Below are 22007 nucleotides of genomic sequence, written 5' to 3'. Positions count from 1 at the left end.
AAGCCACAAGCTCATAGTTTTTATGATGGCATGTTTTTTTCTCATTTATGATAATCATTGCTACTTTAGAACAATGGGCACAGCCATCGGGCAACTGCAAAATAAATAAGCAGTTTTCATCATTTCAATGGGACATTACACATTTTTTACCACATCACATTAATGTGTCTGTGTCCCACATACGGCATAAATATCAAGAGTAGACTTAAAATGCATGGCACAATTAACATGTGGTTTTGATAAGACCTACTAATTTAACTACAAGGTTTAAGTATTTAATTGTACTGGTAATATCACGGTTTCAGTCTGTCTGTTAAGAAATAATAACTGTAATCTTTCTTAATGGTGCATCACCTTCTTCAGGTCATTGGAAGAGCACCATTCTAAATATATCTACAAACAACGGCAGTGCATGAAAAGAACACTCTGCCTTCTACATACAATGATGGTACACACACTAAATACATCTCCAAACACGTGCAATGTTTTTTTTTTTTCCCATTAGTGAGATCAACCTACATTCCATTTTTAAAATAGTTGTAAAACAATAAACTAATGAAAAGTGTAACAGATGCGTAAGGAAAGAATCTTCTGCCCTTCTGCTCCTTTGAGCTGTCCTATTCATTTTGCAGGTGATCAGTGGGGTAAAAAGGAACATTATCTTACAGGTTCATTCGTAACACTGGATGGAGAAGTAGCTTTCAAAAGTTATAGGCCTCTATGATATTTGCACATCTCTTCTAGGTAACAGTAAGGAAAACCACAGGGAAAGCAACTTTATAAATATACAGGCACAAAGAAAACTGAAAAAAGCAAAACACAATTCTGGATGTAACAGAGGAGATGACAAATGGTGTGAAATTTTCAAAACACTCTACAAATAAAACAGCATTATTCAACAGGATGCAACAAAATTGGGAAAAGAAGCAACAAGACATCATGAGACACGGAGTCATCTGAAAGAAGCAGTTACGGACATAAGCCACACAGAGGATTTCTTTTCTTACTTGCACAAGTATCTTGAGGGGTTTGAAAGGTCTTTCACCATGAAGCACTCGCCTCCATTCACACAGAAAGTTTTCTCCTTCTCCGCACATTTTACAAGATGGCTTGTTCCGGTTGTAGATGTAGATGTAGCTGGATAGAAGATAAAGAAGGGGACAGTTTACATGTTGTCGTTCCCTCTTCTAAACAGCTTTCAGTCTTAAATTCTCTTAAAAGGAAGAGTTCACATAAGGTACGGCGGATTTCACTATCTTTCAGGTTTAATAAACCACAGTAAACAAATGAAGTACTTTCTGGGGGTAATTAAATAGAATAAAATTATTAAAGGGTAACCACAGTTAATTAATTTAATTAGAATATAATAGGAAAAAGGTTCAACATTTCTTATAACCAATATTTTATCTTCTAAGGAAGTTGGAAAAGAGAAGACCTATTGCCAGTAAGTAAAACCCATTTTCCAGGAAGGCTCAAAGATAATGATATAAAGTCATGTCGGTGCGACTCAAGTTCAATATCATCTTTGAATGGCAGGTACTTATTTATTTTGGAAATTACATGTTATGTGTATATTGGCTTTATAGTTTTCAATATTATATATTTTATATTGTAGGTATATATATGTGTATATATAGATATAGATATAGGTATCTATCCACTTTAAATGTTAAAGGTTTTGTGCTTAAGACTTTTAACTGCTGACAGGATACTGTGGGATGACAAATTGGGCCTGGTTTCTTTGCTGCCCCAGGTGACAGAGCTGAATAGACCACCTGCGGTGTGCTGTCACCAATCATTCCCACAGAGAAATTCTGAGCCTCCAGCAGATCCCAGCGGTCTCTGAATCCCTGACAGGTTGCTAAGGATTACCCTTTACCCAAGCTGAGCAGCAAACACTGCACCAGGCTCTTTCAGAACCAACCCTGAGGCTTTTACTAAAAACACCTAAACAAACATTCTCCCCTCAGAGCAGACACTCCATATAAATTATAAATCTATCAATAAGGATTAGCAGTAATAGAAGCAACAGCCAGATACATCATACCTATTCCTTGGACTTTAAGATAAGTAAAATTAATAAATGTATGTTAAAACTAGAAATAATCCCCTCTTGAAGGAAAAATAAGATAAGATGAAAACAGAGGAAGGCAAACCATAAGAGACTCTTAACTCTAGGAAACAAACTGAGGGCTGCTCGAAGGAAGGTGGAGGGGGGATGGGGTAACTGGGTGCTGGGCATTAAGAAGGGCACATGATGTAATGAGCACTGGGTATTACAAGCAACTGATGAATCGCTAAACTCTACCCTTGAAACTAGTAACACAATATTTGTTAACTAAATTGAGTTTAAACAAAAAATGAAAAAGAAAAGAAATAATACCCTCTTCTTTGTGTTTGAAAAATATTTCCCCTCTGAAAATATTATCCTTTTATTGTTATATCCTGCAGCACCAAGTTATGACACATTCATTTGAAAAATTCTTAGATCATTACTTGAAGCTAGCAATAGAATATTTGATGGTTACATAACTCTTGAAGAAAATGAAGTAGCAACTGTCTTATTTGATCACAGTCTATTGTGCTTAGCACATCTATCCTTTATTTTTGTATTTTTTAAAAAAGATTTTATTTATTGGCACAGAGAGAGCACACAAGCAGGGAGAGTGGGAGGCAGAGAGAGAGGGAGTCTGATGTGGGGCTCGATCCCAGGACCTGAGCCACCCAGGCATCCCAGCACTTATATCCTTTAGCTGCATCAAGAACAAAAATGACCATGGGATTGTAAAGCAGTAATCAACTCCCAGGTGATGCTAAGTGTCAGCTGACTGGGTACAGCTGTTCTGAACCAACAGCCAAACACAGGACTAAGTTGTAATTGTCAGAAGAATCTGGGATTGAGATGCTGATATATGAACCCTTCAGATTTTGGCCAGGTTTCCTATTTTTCTCCCTAGTTCAATGCAGTGCACACCTATAAATTTTGCAGTGATATCCTTTCTCCTTGGCTTACGCATGTTGCATTGCTAAGTCCGTTTCCATTTAGTAATTTTGCCAGAAATGAATGAAACAGACCAAGCAGGTACTTAGATCTAGCTACGGAAAGGATTCTTTCTGGGGGGGCTGGGAGGACTTTATCAGGGGTGAAGTGAAACGTTGTGCAGACAGAATGTTTTGATATATAAAAGATGACCCTCACAGTTGTCCCCGGAAGTAAGTGAAGTAGATCTCACTCTTTGGGGACTTAATAAACCCTGCCTCTCACCAGTTCGTGACTAGTTTGTTATGATCTGGGAGTCTGTCACCTTCTAGTAAGTCGCTAAATGAACAGCAATTAGGAATACTGCAAAATACGAATCCCAAACATACTTTCCCTGGGATTAGCAGCTACAATATCATAAGGAAGAGAATATAAATAAAGCAGTAACTTGCTAGCAGACAAGGTACTCTGGAGTGTTTCACTCTTGACCTGGTCTCTCCTGGCATATAGGTCAGGACTAATGACCATCCTGGGGCAGGCTGGACAGTTCTTTGACTTAGCCAAGGATCTGGAGACTAAGATCACCATTTACAGACTCCCCAAATCCTGCCCCACACAGTAGGGCTCGCTCCTTTCTAGCTGCCTTCCTTCTTCCCTTCTTTCCTCTTCTTCCTCCCTCCCTTATTCGTGCTTCCTTCTTTTCTTCCTTTTATCCTTCTTTCCTTCCTTTTTCCCTTCTACAATTCTTTAATGATTGCCTATTATGTGCAAGACATGAGGATATCGACTAGAGTTACTGGGGCTAAAGACTCTAAGACTGTGAACAATTCTTCCTAAAAGGAAACCTTTATAGATAAAATGTAGTGAAATGAATCCTGGAGTTTGTTGAGAAGAATAGGATCGAAGGCTCAATTTTACCAATTAATAGCGGTGTAACTCTTGTCCAGCTAACCTGCCGCAGTAAATTCTGCTGTAGAATCTGCTGTCACAGGGTTGCTGGGAAGTGTGACAAAGTACTTTCTTAGCTGCAACACTGCATGCAAATATATGATACTGTTACTATCACTAGTGGTATGAATGTGGAACAAAGAAAAGCAAAAAAACATGTCTGTCCAGACTCAGGAATGATATATAATCAAGCCTCAAATGTTCTTAGCATATTATTCTTCTACAAAATATAAAGAAAGAATATCTAATTTGGAGAGGTAACCACTGCAGGCATTAAGTACATATCAATTATCTGCTCTATTTTAACTGTATCATAATTGCTTGTTAATATTTTATAACCATTAAATTTGCCTACAAATTAAATTGAAGAACAATCTGAGTTAAAAGAAAACTGTCTTAAAGGTGTGATATTTTCAACTTCCAAGATCCATACAATTCTTTAATATTTCTGACCAAAGGTCCAAGTTACTACTAAATTAAGTATACTCACAACATTGTTATTATCACAGTTTAAAACCATATAATATAAAAAATAGTGTGACATCCATTACTATATAGGACATAGTATTAGCTGTTTATAACATAACATTCTGGAAATCACACATTATTGCACACTTTTATAAATAAACAATAAAAATCTGAGGAGTAATTAAGTGTTCTCTGTTCATCATTAAATATTTTCCCACAGAATCACAGTTTTTCCTGTAGAATGCCAGGCTCTTTCTGCTCAAGACAGGCTGAAAAGAAAACAATCCTGGAAAGGATGGCTTACTTTCTTGCTTGTTTTAAGTGGTGTTTTCCTTATCAGTGAAGTAGACAGCACCAACAGACCAGGGCCATTACACAAATGCAAATTGCTGATAAGAAGCCACTCTATTCTTCTTTGACAATTAGCAGGGATTAGCATGAGTGTACAGTATTTACCCCAAGGAAAAATCATTAGACCCTGTCTTCCCTGAGTGAAGGAGTCTTTATTAGCAGTTTTTAGGACAATTCTTAATGATTTAGTTGCAGGAAAATTAAGCTCACTAACTTTATGCAGTTTTCTCAATGAAATATACACATTTGAACAATTTTTATATTATAATATGAAACTATCACTACATTACAGGTTTTTCTTCCTCTTTCTTTCCTTTTTAAACAACCCTACCTTGATATCTTCAATGGCTCTGTATTTAGAAATCTTCATGCTTTGGCATTCTTTGAACTCCCAGTTTAAAAAAAAAAAAATCTGAAATTACTATTATTCTGGCTGGGGAGTCATTAGTTCTCCAAAGGAAAAGTTCAGAGCCTGACTTAGAAGTACTCAAACACTGTCCTTGTGGGCTGGCAAGTTTTTCTGAGTAGTAATGCATACTTTGCTGAATGGCAAATACATTCTTGAAGAGGAAAAAAATGGCAAGAGGTGATTAAAAACAAAAACAAAAACAAAAACAAAAACAAAACAAAAACAAAATAAAAGCAAAAACCCCAACCCTGTGCTGGCTTGGAGGTTCCCAGTGCCAATACAGCGATTTAACGTAGCACACCATTTCCTTGGCCTCCCCTCTACTCAACTTTGCTAAAGAAACAAAAAGGGAAGTCAGAGAAGAAGCATCATGAGACCATAACTGAAATCAAAACTTTCTAAAGTAGAATCACGGCATTTCACTTGATGGATCTATGAACTTAGCTGATAAGCTAGAAGTAAGCACTTAGAGATTCGCAGACTACCCACAAGGTAAGAGCCTGTCCAAAGAACTAGTTGGCACCAAGGGCCAATGGAAATTAATTGGTGTTAGTCTTGAATTTGGGCTTTGGCAGCATTTAAAAACACATAGAATGGTGGACAAGAAAAAAACGTTAGCATATCTTACAATTTATCCCATATTTAAAAAGAGGATACAAATCATCTCAAAAGAATAGTTCTATGGTCTTTAATAAAATACTTCTAGCAAGGAGTTCAGAGGTACACAGGAGAACGCTACTCAAGGTTACACAAGTGAATTAGGAAATGCTTGCTTTCTGTTTTGTTAAATGTATATTGGAGCTTAAGTAAATTATTAAGACTGTCTTTAATTCCTCTCTGTCTTACAAGCTCTCTGGGTAGACCCTGTTATTTCTTCCTTCTTCAGCAGAATGAAAAGTGACCTTTGGGTGTTTCTCCTCATAAAACAAAATTATAATTTTTGTTGTAACACTGATTTCATTTGTTGCTAAACAGAAAGCAGATTCTAAGTTCCCAGCAATTGCTGAGCAAATGATTTGGTGTCACTAGATAGTGTTATCCTTAGAAAAATAAAATTGTCATGAAAGGTTATTTTCAAACATACAAGTTGTTATCTTTTCTTTCCTTTTTTCTGACAGTGCATTTCACTCATGATACAATGTAATCAGAGTCTACTACTTCTTAGAGCAACATCACAATGACAAATACTTTATAGGATGTCATAGATTTTGTAAAAAAGAGGGAGGGAGAGTCCCTTCTCACAGTGGATCATTGGCTGGTTGCAATTACAAGAGAGCTACATTTTCCTCTTACAAAGTCAATAATGTTTCCTTAGCTAACAAGTCTACTCCAGAAATACAGTTCTGCTATGTACTTTCTACTAATCACTCAGTTTTATGTTAAGTACAAAATTTCCAAAGCCCGGAGTTGACAAACTTTCAAGCTGTCCCTTGAATCTTTTCCCTGATCCTATTCTAAAGGAGTAAAATCTATCTAGCCTGCAAAGCAAGTATTAGCAGTCCATTTGACTGGCTTAATTTGATACATCTATAGATCTCCTCAGGCTAAATGCAGAAGGCATACATTTGTAACTATACACTGCATTTTCTACCAATATCAATTTGGTTGGGAGGAGGTCATGTCAATGTAGAAAGTGTTAACCTATCACTTAGAAAATTAGTCAAAAGTTTTCAGCACCAAACAAAACAAATCAAAACAGAGAGGACTGATCAAGGATTCAGTTTTTCAGCAACCTGCTGAAATTACCATGTGACATTTAATGACATAGGTTAATTTATTCATCAATGAAAATACATTTAGAAATGAAAGTAGATGAAAGGTCAGAAGATAGAAAATAGGAGGCAAATTCATGATCATATCCAACAAATCTAAAAAATCACAGCATATCAGAAAATAAAAGCCATATGGTCATTCAATAGATGCTGAATCAACATTTGATGAGATTAACAATCAATTTCCATAAGACTACCAAGTATTCTTATTCCCCCAGTCAAACCTGAATTTAATCAGGCATCCGCATCAGGTTACTAATTTGCAGCAAACACACAGGTCAGAGGAACACAATAAAAGACACACCATGAAATACAATCAGCAAAACCCAGACCCTGGAGAACTTTTCCAGGGAAATAAACTGGTTTCTTCAAAACAAAACTATAGGAGGATAAACAAAGAGTAGAATTAGAGATAGGCCAAGAGGATGAAAGAAAATAAAAATCTAAAATAGAGACATTTAAAAGAGTTAAAAGACATATTAACCACTCACATTGCACCACACTTACTTGGATCCTGATTCAAACATTTATAAATGTAAGATATTTATAAGAGGAAATCTGATCACTGATTAGAAAATTAATATTTGTATGGGGTTATCATTAATTTGTGGGTGCCAAATGTACTGTGGTTATACTTAAAAACAGTCCTTAGCTTTTAGAGATGCATACTGAAATGTGTATATGTTCAATGATAACATGTCTGGAATTTGCTTCAAAATAATAAGAGGGAAGGGAAGTCAGTTGGATCAAGATGAAAAACATCTGCTAAATGCTGAAGTGGATGATGGCTACATGGAAATTCATCATTCATTACTTCCTGTACTTTCATGTGTTTAGAATACATGTTTACACGTACATTATATGTTTAAAGATGTATTTACATATGTTTAAAATCACAAATGCAAAAAATATCCATTTCAGGCTTTTCGATACACGTCTTGATAAAGTAGAATTGGAATGATACTATCACCTAAAAATAGCTCCTTATAGCAAACAACTTAAATAATACTTAACACTGAGACTCTAGGAGAACTTCTCATTAATGTAAAGATCAAGCTAAGTATGTTGACTACCAACGCTATTATTTAACATCGCTCTCAAAGTTCTAACCAATGCAATACGCCAGGAATAAAAAAACAAACAAAACAAAACAAAACAAAAAAAACAAACCTGTCATATAACTGTAGGATGTGGGAAGATAAAATAATCATTATTCGACAGTCATTGGTAAAGTGCAGCCAAGATTATAGGACTGATGCTTTTCTCATCTGACTATAACATATGTCTGTTGATACGAAAGAACCCATTAAGAATAAAGAATATCACAGTTGGCCTAAAATTGTGAGTTACACAGATGCTCAAGGCAGTAAGGTACCTAAAAATCATGGAAGCACTGTCAAGACAGAAACTGATTTCTGACAAAACTTTTAAAAAATCTCACATTTCATTGTTTTTGCATAAAGGAGCCTCCATAAAAGTGTAGAAAAGATGGGATCTGGGCAATGCAGACAGTCTTCCTAGTATTTCATGTTTGAGCCAGGCCCTTTGGATGAACAGTCTGGAATACAAGCCTGGATGATAGTCCTTCAGTGGCACCTGTGCAGATTTAAACCACCCCCTTCACATGGTTTCAGACCATTTAGCCAAGTGACTGACATTCTGCATTTGGGTGATGGTTGGTCATATAAATCGCCAGATTCTATTTCTATAAGCACCGCATTTTCCTCACTCAAGTTAAAGGTTGCTACACATAAAGGAATTAAGCAGGGAAAGCATGTTTGAACATATGAATCTTTCCCTGTAACACTTGGCTAATTTCAGTTCATAGGTTTTCCCAGAACTCCCAGGGGTTTCTTCTTTCCAGGTTCGTGATCAGAATAGCAAAACACCCCTCCCCGTAACATGACGCGTTTAAATGTGTAGCCACAGTATTTAGGTTCCCAGCACAAATTCTGCATAACCAAGTAACACATGGACATCAACACCAATACTGTCGTTCATACATGACTAATCTGAACAGGAATAAGGCAAGGTTTCCAAAAACATGTAACTTTAAATGCTTTGCCTTAAAAAAAACCCAACTTGCTGCGCTGTCCTCCCCCATCCACCAAAGGACTAGCTGGTCCTGTAATATTTAGTTCATATTAAGTCCTGTTTCTCTAAAGAGCATATATTTTTTTAGGTTACAGATGGGAACAGTGGGGGAGGTAATATTACAGGCAAATCCTATGCCTTTATGGAAACTGGGCCAAAATGATAAATTAACCCTGACTCCACAATGCCTAAAAAAGCTTTCCTTAAAGCCTTGGGGGTTTTTTGGTTTTGTTTTTAATTTCTGGGCCTCTACCCTCAAACCCAACAGGCACCTGTTTTTCTACTGTTGGCATTAATTGTTGTTGTTCAATGGGAAGGAAACAGGTGTGCACGCTGAACTCTTTTTCTAAAGCACACAATATTTCTAAAAAAAACTGGAGCCATGTGTTTAGTGTCTTATGACCATCATCTGGCCTAGCTGTTTTATACACACACACACATACACATATACATATATATATATATGTATATGTATGTATATGTATATATATACACACATCATTTGGTTGTTGGAAAAACTCAGTGGAAATCATCCTGCTTATAGTAAAACCAAAAAAGGGCATGTAGAAGCACTTTGTTTAAAAAAAAAAAAAACGGTAGAGTAGAGGTCAGGGTTTTATCTAGGCTTGCCTGGCTATTTCCCTGCACTGCCAGAAACAAGGAATTTTAAGGTCCACACATGGGATCTTAGTTGTAATTTATTAGCTTTTCTTGGTGGTGATATATCTATCTGTGAATATGGACAAATAAAACACCTCCATCTCTTGGAGCTATAATAATTCAGAATGGTTGAAGTATTCACTCTTTTATTTTATTTTATTTTTTAAGATTTTATTCATTTATTTGAGAGAGCTAGTGAGACAGAGCATGAGCAGAGGAGAGGGAGAAGCAGACTCCCTGCTGAGCAGGGAGCCCAGCCTGGAGCTGGATCCCAGGACCCCGGGATCATGACCTGAGCCGAAGGCAGATGCTTAACTGACTGAGTCACCCAGGCACCCAATCTTCCTCCTTTTAAAACCTAAACCTCCTTTTAAAACTGTAGATGCTGCAAGTATGTAGCTAATACAGATCTTTGTTCTTTGCATCCATTTCTAAGGTGCTTCACACACCAACTCTGATCAGGAAAACAGCTCAAAGCAGGGAATCATGGCTGTTTAGTACACCAGCTGGAAGGGACCCATGGCTCTCCAAGACCACCTACACTCCAGACAAGCAAAACCAGATCCTAAACCAGGTTCACTTTGGCAATTCAATCCCTCACATTCCCATACAATCCCTGGAGGAGAGTCAAATGCCTTCGGCCGAGATCTGTCATTGATCCAAAAGCTTTCAAGAAGTCCAACACTTTGCAGTACTGAATGCTATGTCTAGTAGGAGTTTGCATTGCTAGTTCTGCTCCAATGGACATTGCTAATGTCTAGTGGCTAGTAAATTTGCCAGTTCAGTAACTGTAGAATCCAGTGACTACCATAATGAGGAGACATGTGCAGGGTTAGTTATGCTTCTGAACCCCACTGAGGGAGAGCAAACAGATGACACACCACTTCTGGTCAGATTTTTAAGCACGAAACAAAGCCTTACCAGGCCAAAGAGACCTTGTTAACCAGAAGAAACCAGACCTCTGACCTTATTATTTATAAAGGCCTGTTTTATTCATGGCTTTCTCCTTAAGAAATCCTTACCTCTGAAGAATTTTGAAATATAAAACATTTTGGTTAAAAGTAAGAGATTTTCCTTCATTATGCACCCCTGCGGTGTGTCATATGCTCAATCCCTGGGATGTTAATCGTCTCTTAGTAGAGACCTTAATGCCAAATGTTGTATTAAAAAACTCTAATACTTGAATTTTTCTCAAAGTCTGAAGAACTCAGGGGAGTGAGTCACTGTTCTGCAGAGAACACAAGTCCCCGGAATTAAATGTTGTTAATACAAATGGATCATAATCAGCAGACAGATGTAAAGATTCCATGACCCTTCATTAAAGGATCTCATAATTCCCCCATCCTCCTCATTTTGCTTCCTAGATTTTTAAATCTAATCAACTAGTATTGGAAGTTAATTCACTGGTTACCAAACTAAGCTATGTGTTTATTCGTGAAAACTTTTTAGGCTCAATTTTACCCTTTGCCCAATTCAAGCCTCCACGTGTCAGCTTGGCCGCTTTGTTTGCCTGTTTTCATTTTTTAATTGGTATGTTTGTCTTCAGGATTCAAAGACCACTTTATCTGTGAATTATTTTAGTTGTAAATGATGAATTTTGGTTGTTCAAAGGTCAACAGGCAGAACACATGGATGAACAGATGGAGATTATAAATGAAAACAGTGTCAAAATATTTCTTCTAAAGTCAGAACTAGGCGTTGGTAAAGCCAGTGATATCCACAAGAAGTGCGGGCTACACATTATTAAAAAAAAAAATCTTACTCATGCATGTTAGAAAGTAAATAGAAAGTAGTCAAATGGTGGATGTCGGGGGGCAGAGGAGAGAATAGGACGGATGTTGGTGTTGGGTCTGTGAAATCTTAGGACCTAAAGATTCTTGGGACCTAAACAGTCAATGTAAAGTTCAATTCAATTCAAGGAGGGTCTGAGATGCCAATTTTGTGATGTTTACATAAGGCTCTAATATCCCTCAAGGATCAAATTTAGGTGATAATAAGAGGACTCATTTTATCTTATTTTATTTTTTAAAGATTTTATTTATTTAAGAGAGAGAGAGAGAGAGAGAGAGAAAGAATGAGAGAGAGAGAGAGAGAGAGAGAGAGAGAGAGAGCATGAGCTGGGCAAAGGGAGACAAAGAAGCAGACTCCCTGCTGAGCAGGGAGCCTGACATGGGGCTCAATCCCAGGACCCTGAGATCATGACCTGAACTGACTAAGCCACACAGGCACCCCAGGAGGGTTTATTTTAACTGGAGAACTTTTGATGTTACTTTCCTCCATTTCTTTTTTTTCCTGTTGAACGCACCAAACTCCTTGGGCTGCTGAGCTGGAAAACTATAGTTTATCATAAAGTCTAGCTTCAAATCCTGATGTGAAGTTAAGAGTTTCCTGTGTAGAGCTATAAACACATCAGCATGGCAATAAGGAAACTTGTAGAAACTGAAAAAGTCTAATGACATGTAATCTGCTAAATGGGCAAGGTGATGTATTACATGGAGAGGCACATCCTGGAGAAAGGCAAAGTAAGTATATAAAGTGGAGGTAAAAAGAGAAAAGGTGAGTGAGCTAGGAACTGAGTAATGGTCTTCTGATTTGTGGGGCCTGTGCTCCATGCTCTAAATGACACTGATGACCATTTCAGCAACTCTGTAAAAGAAGATATGAAAGATCCAATTCTAGAGATAATGAATATATCTGATTTATCAAAAATGTGTTGCTCTCTTTTAGAAGAAACTCTGACGAGGCATAGTGTGAGGTCAGAACAAAGTTGCAACTGCTCTTAGATGAGAGAACCACAGGGGCAGAGGTCTAGACAGATGGAATCTATCACTATCATAAGTGATTACAAGAGAGATCAGGGGTGGCACTGAAGTCTTAGCCATAACTATCCTCAAATGGTCTGGAGCATTTTATAGTCAAAATAACAAAGAGAATACCCTCTATGCTCAGCTAAATCTGGTGACTTAATAAGGTAAAATGACATGTTCAAAGAGAGATGAGAAGTAATCATTTTAAGAGGTTGACATGGATCGGTACTGATTCCAAATATAGAACTTGCTCTGTGTAGCACACTTCCACTTCCCTAGGCATACTTTAAAATAGGAGGCAAGGGCTTTAAAAATGATTCAAAAGTTGAAGAACATTCACCGCTGCTACTAACGAGGCAAAGTATGTTGAGGTTCCCTGTCATGCTTCTCTCATTCCCTACCTCCAACCCCTTTTATCACAAAATAGTAACAATAAAAACAAATTGACCTTGTTATCATCTTGTATAAGACTATTAACTCCTTACAGGCAATTCCTACTAAATGTATTATCCAAAAAGGAAACTGAATTGAAAGATGAAAAAAAGGTTGTAACAAGTTATATCAGACCGTCATCATCAGGGGTGCCTGGGTGGTTCAGTGATTGAGCATCTGCCTTTGGCTCAGGCCTTGATCCCGAGGTCTTGGAATTGGGTCACACATCCCCGTGGGGAGCCTGCTTCTCCCTCTGCCTATGTCTCTGCCTCTTGCTTGGTGTCTCTCATGAATAAATTAAAAAAAAAATCTTAAAAAAAAAGTTTGAAGTTTGTCATCATCACCTGTAATAGAAATAATTTTTTCTATCCTAGGAGCAAGAAAGTCAGACATTTTATCTTGATTCCTGCCCATGCTGAAATTGAGGTCTATGGAAATACTGTTCGGGCCATAGTTTCTACAAAATGTAGGAAACTTGCCATCACAATCATTGATGGCTCACAGAGAAAAGTATAAGAAGAAGAGCCATGTCTGGCTTACTGACTAATTACTCAGGTGAATGCTCTTGCCCAATATCCAGCTTGGTGTGAAATCTTAAAAAAGGAGTGCCGTTTTTCTGAAAAGACAGTAATGCTTCTGCTGCTCTTCTTATAGAAGAATGAGTCTACCCATTCCTGATAGCCACATTTCCAGAATAAGACACTTCATAAATTATATCCCAACGAAGCTAAGAGCTAAACACCAAAAATTACATGAAGTGGGCTCACAACCACCACCATTTCTACTGGGCATGCTACTTAACATGTCCTGGACTTGAGGTAATCTTCAAGATAGGTAAAGGAAATGAGAAGTAGAGAGAGAAGACATTTTATGATTGCAGACACAGTAGAATTCTCTGGGTATCACATTTTCTTCTTAAGCCTCTTTTTCCTCTTTTTTAAAAAATATTTTATTTGTTTATTTATTTATTTATTTTAGAACTAGAGTGTGTGTGTGTGACGGGGAGGGGCAGGAGGAGAGAGAGAGAGAGAGAGAGAGAGAGAGAGAGAGAGAAAGAGACAGAGACTCTCAAGCAGACTCCCTGCTGAGCATGGAGCCTGATGCAGAAGTTCCAGCTAACCTTACTTGAGATCATGACCTGAGCTGAAACCAAGAATCCAACACTTAACCTACTGAGCCACCCAGGTGCCCCAGCATCTTCCTCTTTATGCCATTAAAAACTATTTTTTCTACTAACCTTGTCTTTTAAAATAAAATCATATTCATCTAGCTCAGTGGGTATTTGGTATCCATAATGTTTGCTATAAATTGTAAAGTCATGTCTTTTCTTTCTTTCTTTCTTTCTTTCTTTCTTTCTTTCTTTCTTTCTTTCTTTCTTTCTTTCTTCTTTCTTTCTTTCTTTCTTTCTTTCTTTCTTTCTTTCTTTCTTTCTTCCTTCCTTCCTTCCTTCCTTCCTTCCTTCCTTCCTTCCTTCCTTCCTTCCTTCCTTCTTTTGGAAGAGAAATAAATGCTAAGGAAACAACTTATCTATATGGTAAAGGCAATAAAATTTCCAGCAAAGAACAAGAAGACAGATATTCTAACCCTGTAACAGTAACCTTAAGAAATAGATAACCCTTTACTCTCTTCACAGGGCTAAAAGAGGTGAGCAGCACGCCTGTGTTCTTAGGATAACACATAATGTGGAGAAGGATTCCAAGCGAAGCATCCTGTCTCCTGGGTCTTTCATTCTATGACTGCATATCTGAACTTGTAGTTAAAAATAAACAGACAACAAAAAACAACATCTTTTCCACAGGCTGTTAGAGAAGTCCTTTTCTTCTGCCTTCCAGAAAGCACTACTCTCTCCATTTTCCTGTGTTTGTAAGCTGTATGTCAGGGAATAAGACTTAAAATATTACTTTTAGTTTATGCATTCTTAACAGAAGACAAGAGGCCAGTGCTGTTCAAGTCAATTTGTTTTCTTGGCTTAAGCTCAAGGGGAAAATGCTCAGTCTATATTATCTAGTGTCCTGTTGTCTGCTTCAGAATAAAACAGTTATCTTCTCTGTTAAGCTTTGCTAAGAACTAGAAAACGAAACCAATCCTAAATAGTGTAGTATTCATTTGGAAAGTTACCAGAAATTCTATTTTATGGGACACGTGGCTGGCTCAGGCAATGAAGCATGTGACTCTTGATCTCGAGGTTTTAAGTTCGAGCCGCAGGTTGGGTATAGAGATTTCTTAAACATAAAATCTTAAAAAAAAAAAAATTTTGTGCAACAATACTTCAGGGATTCTATTTTCTCTCCATTCAACATATCCTCATTTTCCTTCTCAAAATTATTTTTAAGAAAATTATTTAATTTCATTTATTAATAATTTCAAAGTTAGAAAAACTACCTCATTTATTTCTTTATGAAGCTAATGTAAGGGAGATTATGCATGTACATACTATAAATGCATTTACAAATATAAATATGCTGAGTTATGCACATCATCGGGGAGCTATGGCAACTGGAACTATTCCAAACAAAATGCTAAACTTAGTTTTATGGTGCCTGTACAATATTTAATATTTGCATAAGATCTGTGATTGACCTCAGTGCAATATTAATATTATTAGATCCTTTGAAAGCTGATTGTACTCAGCAAATAGGGAGGAAAGAAAAAAAAAAGGTGTTATCTATAAGAGATGTGGATAAATTATATATAATGAAAAATGATCTCCAGTGACATTTGAAATTAGACTCATTTTGTTGACTGCTAATTATTCTTTAACCTCATTTTCATATAACATATAAATCACCTACAAGAAGGTTTTATATTTTATTTTTTCACCTACAAGATGGTTTTAAAAATGGGGCCTGAAAAAAATAAATAAATAAAAAACAAAAAATATAAATAAATAAATAAATAAATAAATAAATAAATAAAAAAAAATGGGTCCTGCAGTAGCACCCCTAGCTGAAAGTCCTGACAATCATGTCAAAATGAGCAACCCAGACAGAAATGGACTATTCTAATTAGCTCAACAGAGGACAGCTTTCTTCTCTTTTGGTTAGATTACATGGAAGTTATCATCTAATCAGACTTGCTTACCATGCCCACCCTTAATAAAACTTCATGTGGCATGTCAGAGAGTAGCAGGCATAATTAAAGTGTGGGCTACTGGCAGATGACTACAAAACTGGAATAGGAATTTATAACATAGCCTTGAGTTGCTTCATTTTCATTAGCCTCTATTTAGCAAAGCTGTTACATTGTTTTTTCAAACTGCAAGTGTGAAAGAGACATGACTAAGCCATTGAACTCTGTACTTTCAAATGCATCATTAACATTTTTAGCTCAGCAACCTCTGTTTCCTAAAAATAAGCAGTCCATGTTGAGCAGAAATGTCAAGAAATCAATAAAAAGTAATCAGGGAGAGTGTTCAGTGTCCTTGAGAAAAGCTCTGAGGGCAGAAAAGTTAACATTCCTATGTTTTCTTCCATAATAAAAAGAAAAAGCAATACGTTAAATTACTTTGGTAAAAATACACACACACACACACACACACACACACACGTGTCAAATCTGACCCTGGACCATACTGCAGAGTTAATGGGGTTGCTTTCCATTATAAAGATCCACAGCTGAAAGCTGCCATAAAAAACTGACTCCTGGGTTGCTTGGGTGGCTCAGTGGTTGAGCATCTGCCTTTGGCTCAGGTTGTGATCCCGGGTGGGTCCCGGGATCAAATCCCACATTGGGCTCCCTGCAGGGAGCCTGCTTCTCCCTCTGCCTGTGTCTCTGCCTCTCTCTCTCTGTCATTAATAAATAAATAAAATCTTAAAAAAAAAGTGACTCCTATCTGCAGGGTTACATATACCCACGTGTGATAACAAGCAACAGAGAAGAAAGCCTCATGTTAACACTTAGTTGCTTTAGCTCACTATTTCTATCATTTCTGAGGAAAGATATTGAGGGAAAGGAAATAATTTTCGAGTGACTTCAACGTACCAAGGAAAAACTATATAGGACATCATAAAACCCTCAGAAGAACCTGTAAATTCTTTATTTCTTCTTCCACTTAGAAAGTGAATAAGGTCTGGGGCACCTGGGTGGCTCAGTTGGTTGTCTGGCTCTTGGTTTAGGCTCAGATCATGATCTCAGGGTTGTGAGATTGAGCCCTGAATTGGGCTCCTTGCTCAGCCCAGAGTCGGCTTGAGGATTCTCTCTCCCTCTCCATCTGTGCCCGCCCCCCACATGTCCTCACTCTCTCTTAAACAAAAAATAAATCTTAAAAAAAAAAGTAAACAAAATCTCAGAGAGAGTAAGGAGTTTGCCAAGGTTCTACAGATAAAAAAGTTGCAGTTAAGATTCAAACTCAGATACCTGATTTTCAAGTCCCTGTGTCTCTAAGAGACCACTCAGGTACTCTGTGTATTTTCAGTGGTGGTTCTTACTATTTTGAGGGCCACAGACTCCTTTCACAATCTGGGGAATGCTATAGCTTTTTGTTTATGTCTGCAAATAAAAACCCATCATACAATCCTGGGGTATCATGGACCCCCTCCTCTAAAGCCAATTCATGGTTATTCCACAGATCTCCAGTCAAGAATTCTTGGTATGAGGTCTGTTTCTTAAAGACCTTTAACTTCTCCTATAATTCGAAATACTCAATATCATGATACCATGAGAAAAAGCTATTCCGTTCTATTCATTATTACTTACTTTGTATCAAAGGCCTTTCTCAATAATCTGTGTTAACGATATTAGAAGCAAATGTAAAAACACTTAAAATATTTCCAAAATTATAGCAGATCAAGATAAGATAAAAAATATAAATTAAGAAATGAAAGTTTATTTAGGAGAGTTTTTTTGTATAATAACAGTGATTAGCTTTTTGAAGTTTATTACAAATAATGACACTCTGTTGTACAGATTACCTATGATAATGAAAGGATATTCTATTTAGAAGGTGTCCCTAACCAGAACATATGAACAGACATCTCTCCAAGAAGACATGCAGATGGCCAACAGACACATGAAAGGATGCTCAGCATCACTCATCATCAGGGAAAATTCAAATCAAAATCATAATGAGATGTCACCTCACACCTGTCAGAATGGCTAAAATCAAAAACATAAGAAACAACAAATGTTGGTAAGCATGTGGAGAAAAAGGAATCCTTGTGCACTGTTGGTGGGAATGCATATTAAGAAGAGGATTATCATGGATACAGTATAATTTCACTAGTAGGTATTTATCCAAAGAATGCAAAAAAAAAAAAAACATGCTAATTGAAAAGATATAGGGATCCCTACTCTAGCAGCATTATTTACAACAGCCAAATTATGGAAGTAGCCCAAGTGTCCAACAATAGATAATAAAGAAAATGTGGTATATATAGAACGAAATATTACTTAGCCATGAAAAAAATGAAACCTTGCCATTTGCAACAACATGGATGGATCTAGAAAGTATGCTGCGAAGTGAGATAAGTCAGTCAGAGAAAGACAAAGAGCATATGATTTCACTCATTTGTGGAATATAAGAAACAAAACAAAGGAAGATAGAAAAGCCAAAAACCAGACTCTTAACCACAGAGAACAAACTCCTGGTTACCAAAAAACAGGAGGGGGACAGATGGGCAAGATAGGTGATGACGATTAAGAGTACACTTATCATGATGAGCACCAAGTCATGTATGGAGCTGTTGAATCTGTATATTGTACACTTGAAACTACTAAAACACTGTATGGTAATGCCACTGAAATTAACAACAAAAAAGGAAACTTAAAAAATAAATAAAATTTAAAAAGGTGCCCCCACAACTTAAAAAAAAAATCCTTTGTATCTATAATTTTAGAAGCTGGTAGCAGGGGAGGAGGACAAAGAGAAAGAGAATCTCCAGCATTTTTCTTTTTATTGAGAGAAAAAAAATCTTAATGGTCTTAGATATTCTTGCTGTTAAGCTTGGACTAGCATTATTTAACATAGAAATCTAATTTTCTGGAAGGCAGATGCAGCAACAACTTATTTTAACAAAAATCCACATTCCTTCTACAAGAAACAAAACACCAATACCATAAACCTTGTAGACATATTTTTAATTTATGTGTGTTTGTTTTGAAATGCACAGCTTCAAAATACCAGGGGTTGTACTTAAATCTTTTTTTATAATACAATTTTTAATGGAGAATTCAAAGTTGAGTTATTTTAATATTTAGCATAGATTCACCGATATAGTTCTAAATATTGTTGGTCATGAAATTTAGCTCAGGATAATATTACTATATACTTATGATGTTTTTTTGCTACTAATCAACATAAATATAACAATAGATGTTTATTTTATAGAAAAAGAATGGCAAGTCTGCTATATCAAATATTGGCTATAAATTACTCTAATTAACTGAATAAAAAGTACCATTTATCAAATGATAAATAAGCACTGCATCCAAGTACAATTTTCCTTTAAAATGCACTGCTTTTATGTTTTTGGAATTTTCAAATATCATTGGAATAAAAGACATAAACTGGTTTCACAATAGGACTTTGTAAACTTACCAAATAATTGAAATTAGTTAACTTTGATAGTAATTAAATAGCATTTATCTACAAGGAAGCAGAAAAGATTCATTTCTAAAGCTTTCTTTTGTTGAAATCCTATTTTAAAGGATTAATTTTGACTGAGTTTTAATGGCCAACTAAATCAAATAATATAAGTAAGATTAACATTTGATGAAATATTATTTGAGAAAATCCAAAAAAAAAAATCCCACTAATATTTCCTTACAATTCCAATCTCCAGGTCTCAAGAACTACCACAAAGGAATTTCTTGAATCTTTTTGAGGTTCTAAAATATAGATGTAATCCTGGATCTATCTACATATGGATCTATCTGAAAATCTTTGGCAAAGTTTTCATCTAAGATAAGCTTCTTGACAGTCACAAACCTTTTTTGATCTTACTACCTTGCTTTCAGCTTAGAGATTTAGAGACACAGATTTGGCATCTGTGAATCTGGTATAGGTGTCCAAACCTATACTAGTCCGGATCATCTTTATACTAGTCCAGATCATCTTTATCAGTCCAACTTATCTCATTTTGCTAAATCCTCTCTCTGCAAGAAAATTCCTCTTTGACTTGGTACACCCTTCATATCCATGGGTGTCTACTCCATCCCTATGGCTTAAACCAGGTCATTCTTCTCCTGTTCTATCCACTACCCATGTCCTACATGCTTAAGTTCCTGAAAGAATCCTAGTCTTTCTTCTCTTTTCCCTAATTTATAGCCTAAGGCTAAACCTTTGTCTTTAATGATTAACTTTATATTCCTGGGTTGGACCACACTCTTACTTATTTTCCCTGGCCCTCTGGCTCCTTCTACTCCTGACTACTTGGTACAACCATCTCTCTGACCCAGCCATATCCGCTACCTAGGCAAGCAGAATCCTGGTTTTTGGCCCCGTTTGTCCTAGCCTCCCAGTAGTGTGAGTTACACAAAAAGGGATGAGAATATTGCCATTTAATAATCAGTAGTCCTCATTTCTTAAAAGTAAAAAGAAAATCTATCAAAGGCAGAGATCAGTTTCCTTCTCTAGGAGGAGAAGTACAGTTCCACTACTAGATCAAGATTTACTAGCTGTCATGCCCCACCTGAAACAAGACTGTTGGATTTAGCAAATAAAAATACCGGATACTCAATTAAATTTAAATTTCCTATAAATAATGAATCCTTTTTAGTGTAAATATGTCCTATTCACTATTTGGGACATACTTTAAAAATTATGCATTTGTTTATTAGAAACTAAAATTTAATTGGGTATCCTGTAATTTATCAGGCAACTCTAACAATGTATGACTTTTTTTTTTTTCAACTGAGAGGATGAACAATATCACACACACACAGTCATAAAAACAAACCACAGGGTTTTTTTTTTTCATTCAGCTCTGAAACTGGTTTTATCAAATTGGCAAAATATTACAGCTACACTACTATATTGTTGCTGGACCTTAGGGATTTCCATTCCATTTCTGTTGTGATTGAACCAAAGGGGGTGAGGGGAACTTTCAAATTAAAACTTACTCCAGGCTAACAAAATCGACTCCCACCCCTCTCCCACAATCCCTCACCCCCTTCCTCTGCACTTTGCAAGTCTTAAGATTCAAGTCCAAAGGCAATAATGACTTAGGATTTAATAACATCACCAACAGAAAGGCTTGCTTCTGAGCTCAAAGCAGACTGGGAATAGACACTGCAAAAATCTCAGAATCAAGTTTTCAACAATATTCCGTATCTATAGGTCTCACTACACTAAGGAGGTATAATATAAGCACATCTAGAGTCCCCAGAGGAGGCTGAATTTGCTCTACTCTCAGCACAAACCTCAGAGCATATAAGGGAATTCCTGAGTTCTGCAGGTTAAAGGGCAGAGGGTGAAGAGATGCAGAGAAAACTTTCAAACTATAGCTACTAATACTCATAGCAGGCTCTCCGACGTGAAGGCCCAGAAGAAGAGGTCACATAGCTTGGTCATCACATCCCTATTTCACTTAGCCACCATACAAGCCGCTGAGTCAGTCACAATAGGAAATTGTGTTGATGGAAAAGAGGGGAAACAATGTTGGCAAAATGGAACTTGTTCAGTGTATAGGAATCTGCTTTGGTAAAAGGCTCAAATTTTACCATGTTGAAAAGGTAGATGGCATTGGTGTTTGTTAAAAAAGAATCTATACTAATACAAAGGGTATTAGTCTTCAAATATATCAAAGTTAGACATATGGAATGTTTATTTAAGGGAGTAGAAGTTGGGTACTCCAGGAACACCAATTTTCAGCTGAATATATGAAATAAAAGATAAAATGGGTAAGCTCTGCTAGGTTGGGCTTTTTTTTTTTTTTTTTTTTTAATTCAAGAGAGAGAGGCAGAGACACAGGCAGAGGGAGAAGCAGGCTCCATGCAGGGAGCCAGATGTGGGACTCGATCCTGGGTCTCCAGGATCAGACCCTGGGCTGAAAGCAGCACTAAACCGCTGAGCCACCTGGGCTGCTGGGGCATTTTCTTATAACTAAAGAAAGCACAGACTAGTTGACATTTGGGACTCACAGCGGTGG

The 22007-nt window shown here is 36.7% G+C and overlaps 1 protein-coding gene across 8 annotated transcripts in view; it reads right to left on the bottom strand.

Moving 5' to 3' along the window:
• Window positions 1-22007, bottom strand: part of NRG1 (neuregulin 1) — a 1076683-nt gene that overhangs the window by 34712 nt on the left and 1019964 nt on the right. For 7 of the 8 annotated variants that reach the window (XM_041753501.1, XM_041753509.1, XM_041753504.1 and 4 more), the window contains one exon: window positions 1008-1137. In XM_041753501.1, coding sequence (XP_041609435.1) covers window positions 1008-1137 — 130 coding nt within the window. Of the gene's footprint in view, window positions 1-1007; window positions 1138-22007 lie in introns of those variants that run through there. The other variant, XM_041753508.1, reaches the window with a different exon arrangement.

Source organism: Vulpes lagopus, chromosome 4 (assembly GCF_018345385.1).
Source record: "Vulpes lagopus strain Blue_001 chromosome 4, ASM1834538v1, whole genome shotgun sequence".
NCBI lineage: Eukaryota > Metazoa > Chordata > Mammalia > Carnivora > Canidae > Vulpes > Vulpes lagopus.
Note: the sequence above shows the minus strand (reverse complement) of the source record. Positions and strands in the feature narration are given on the sequence as shown.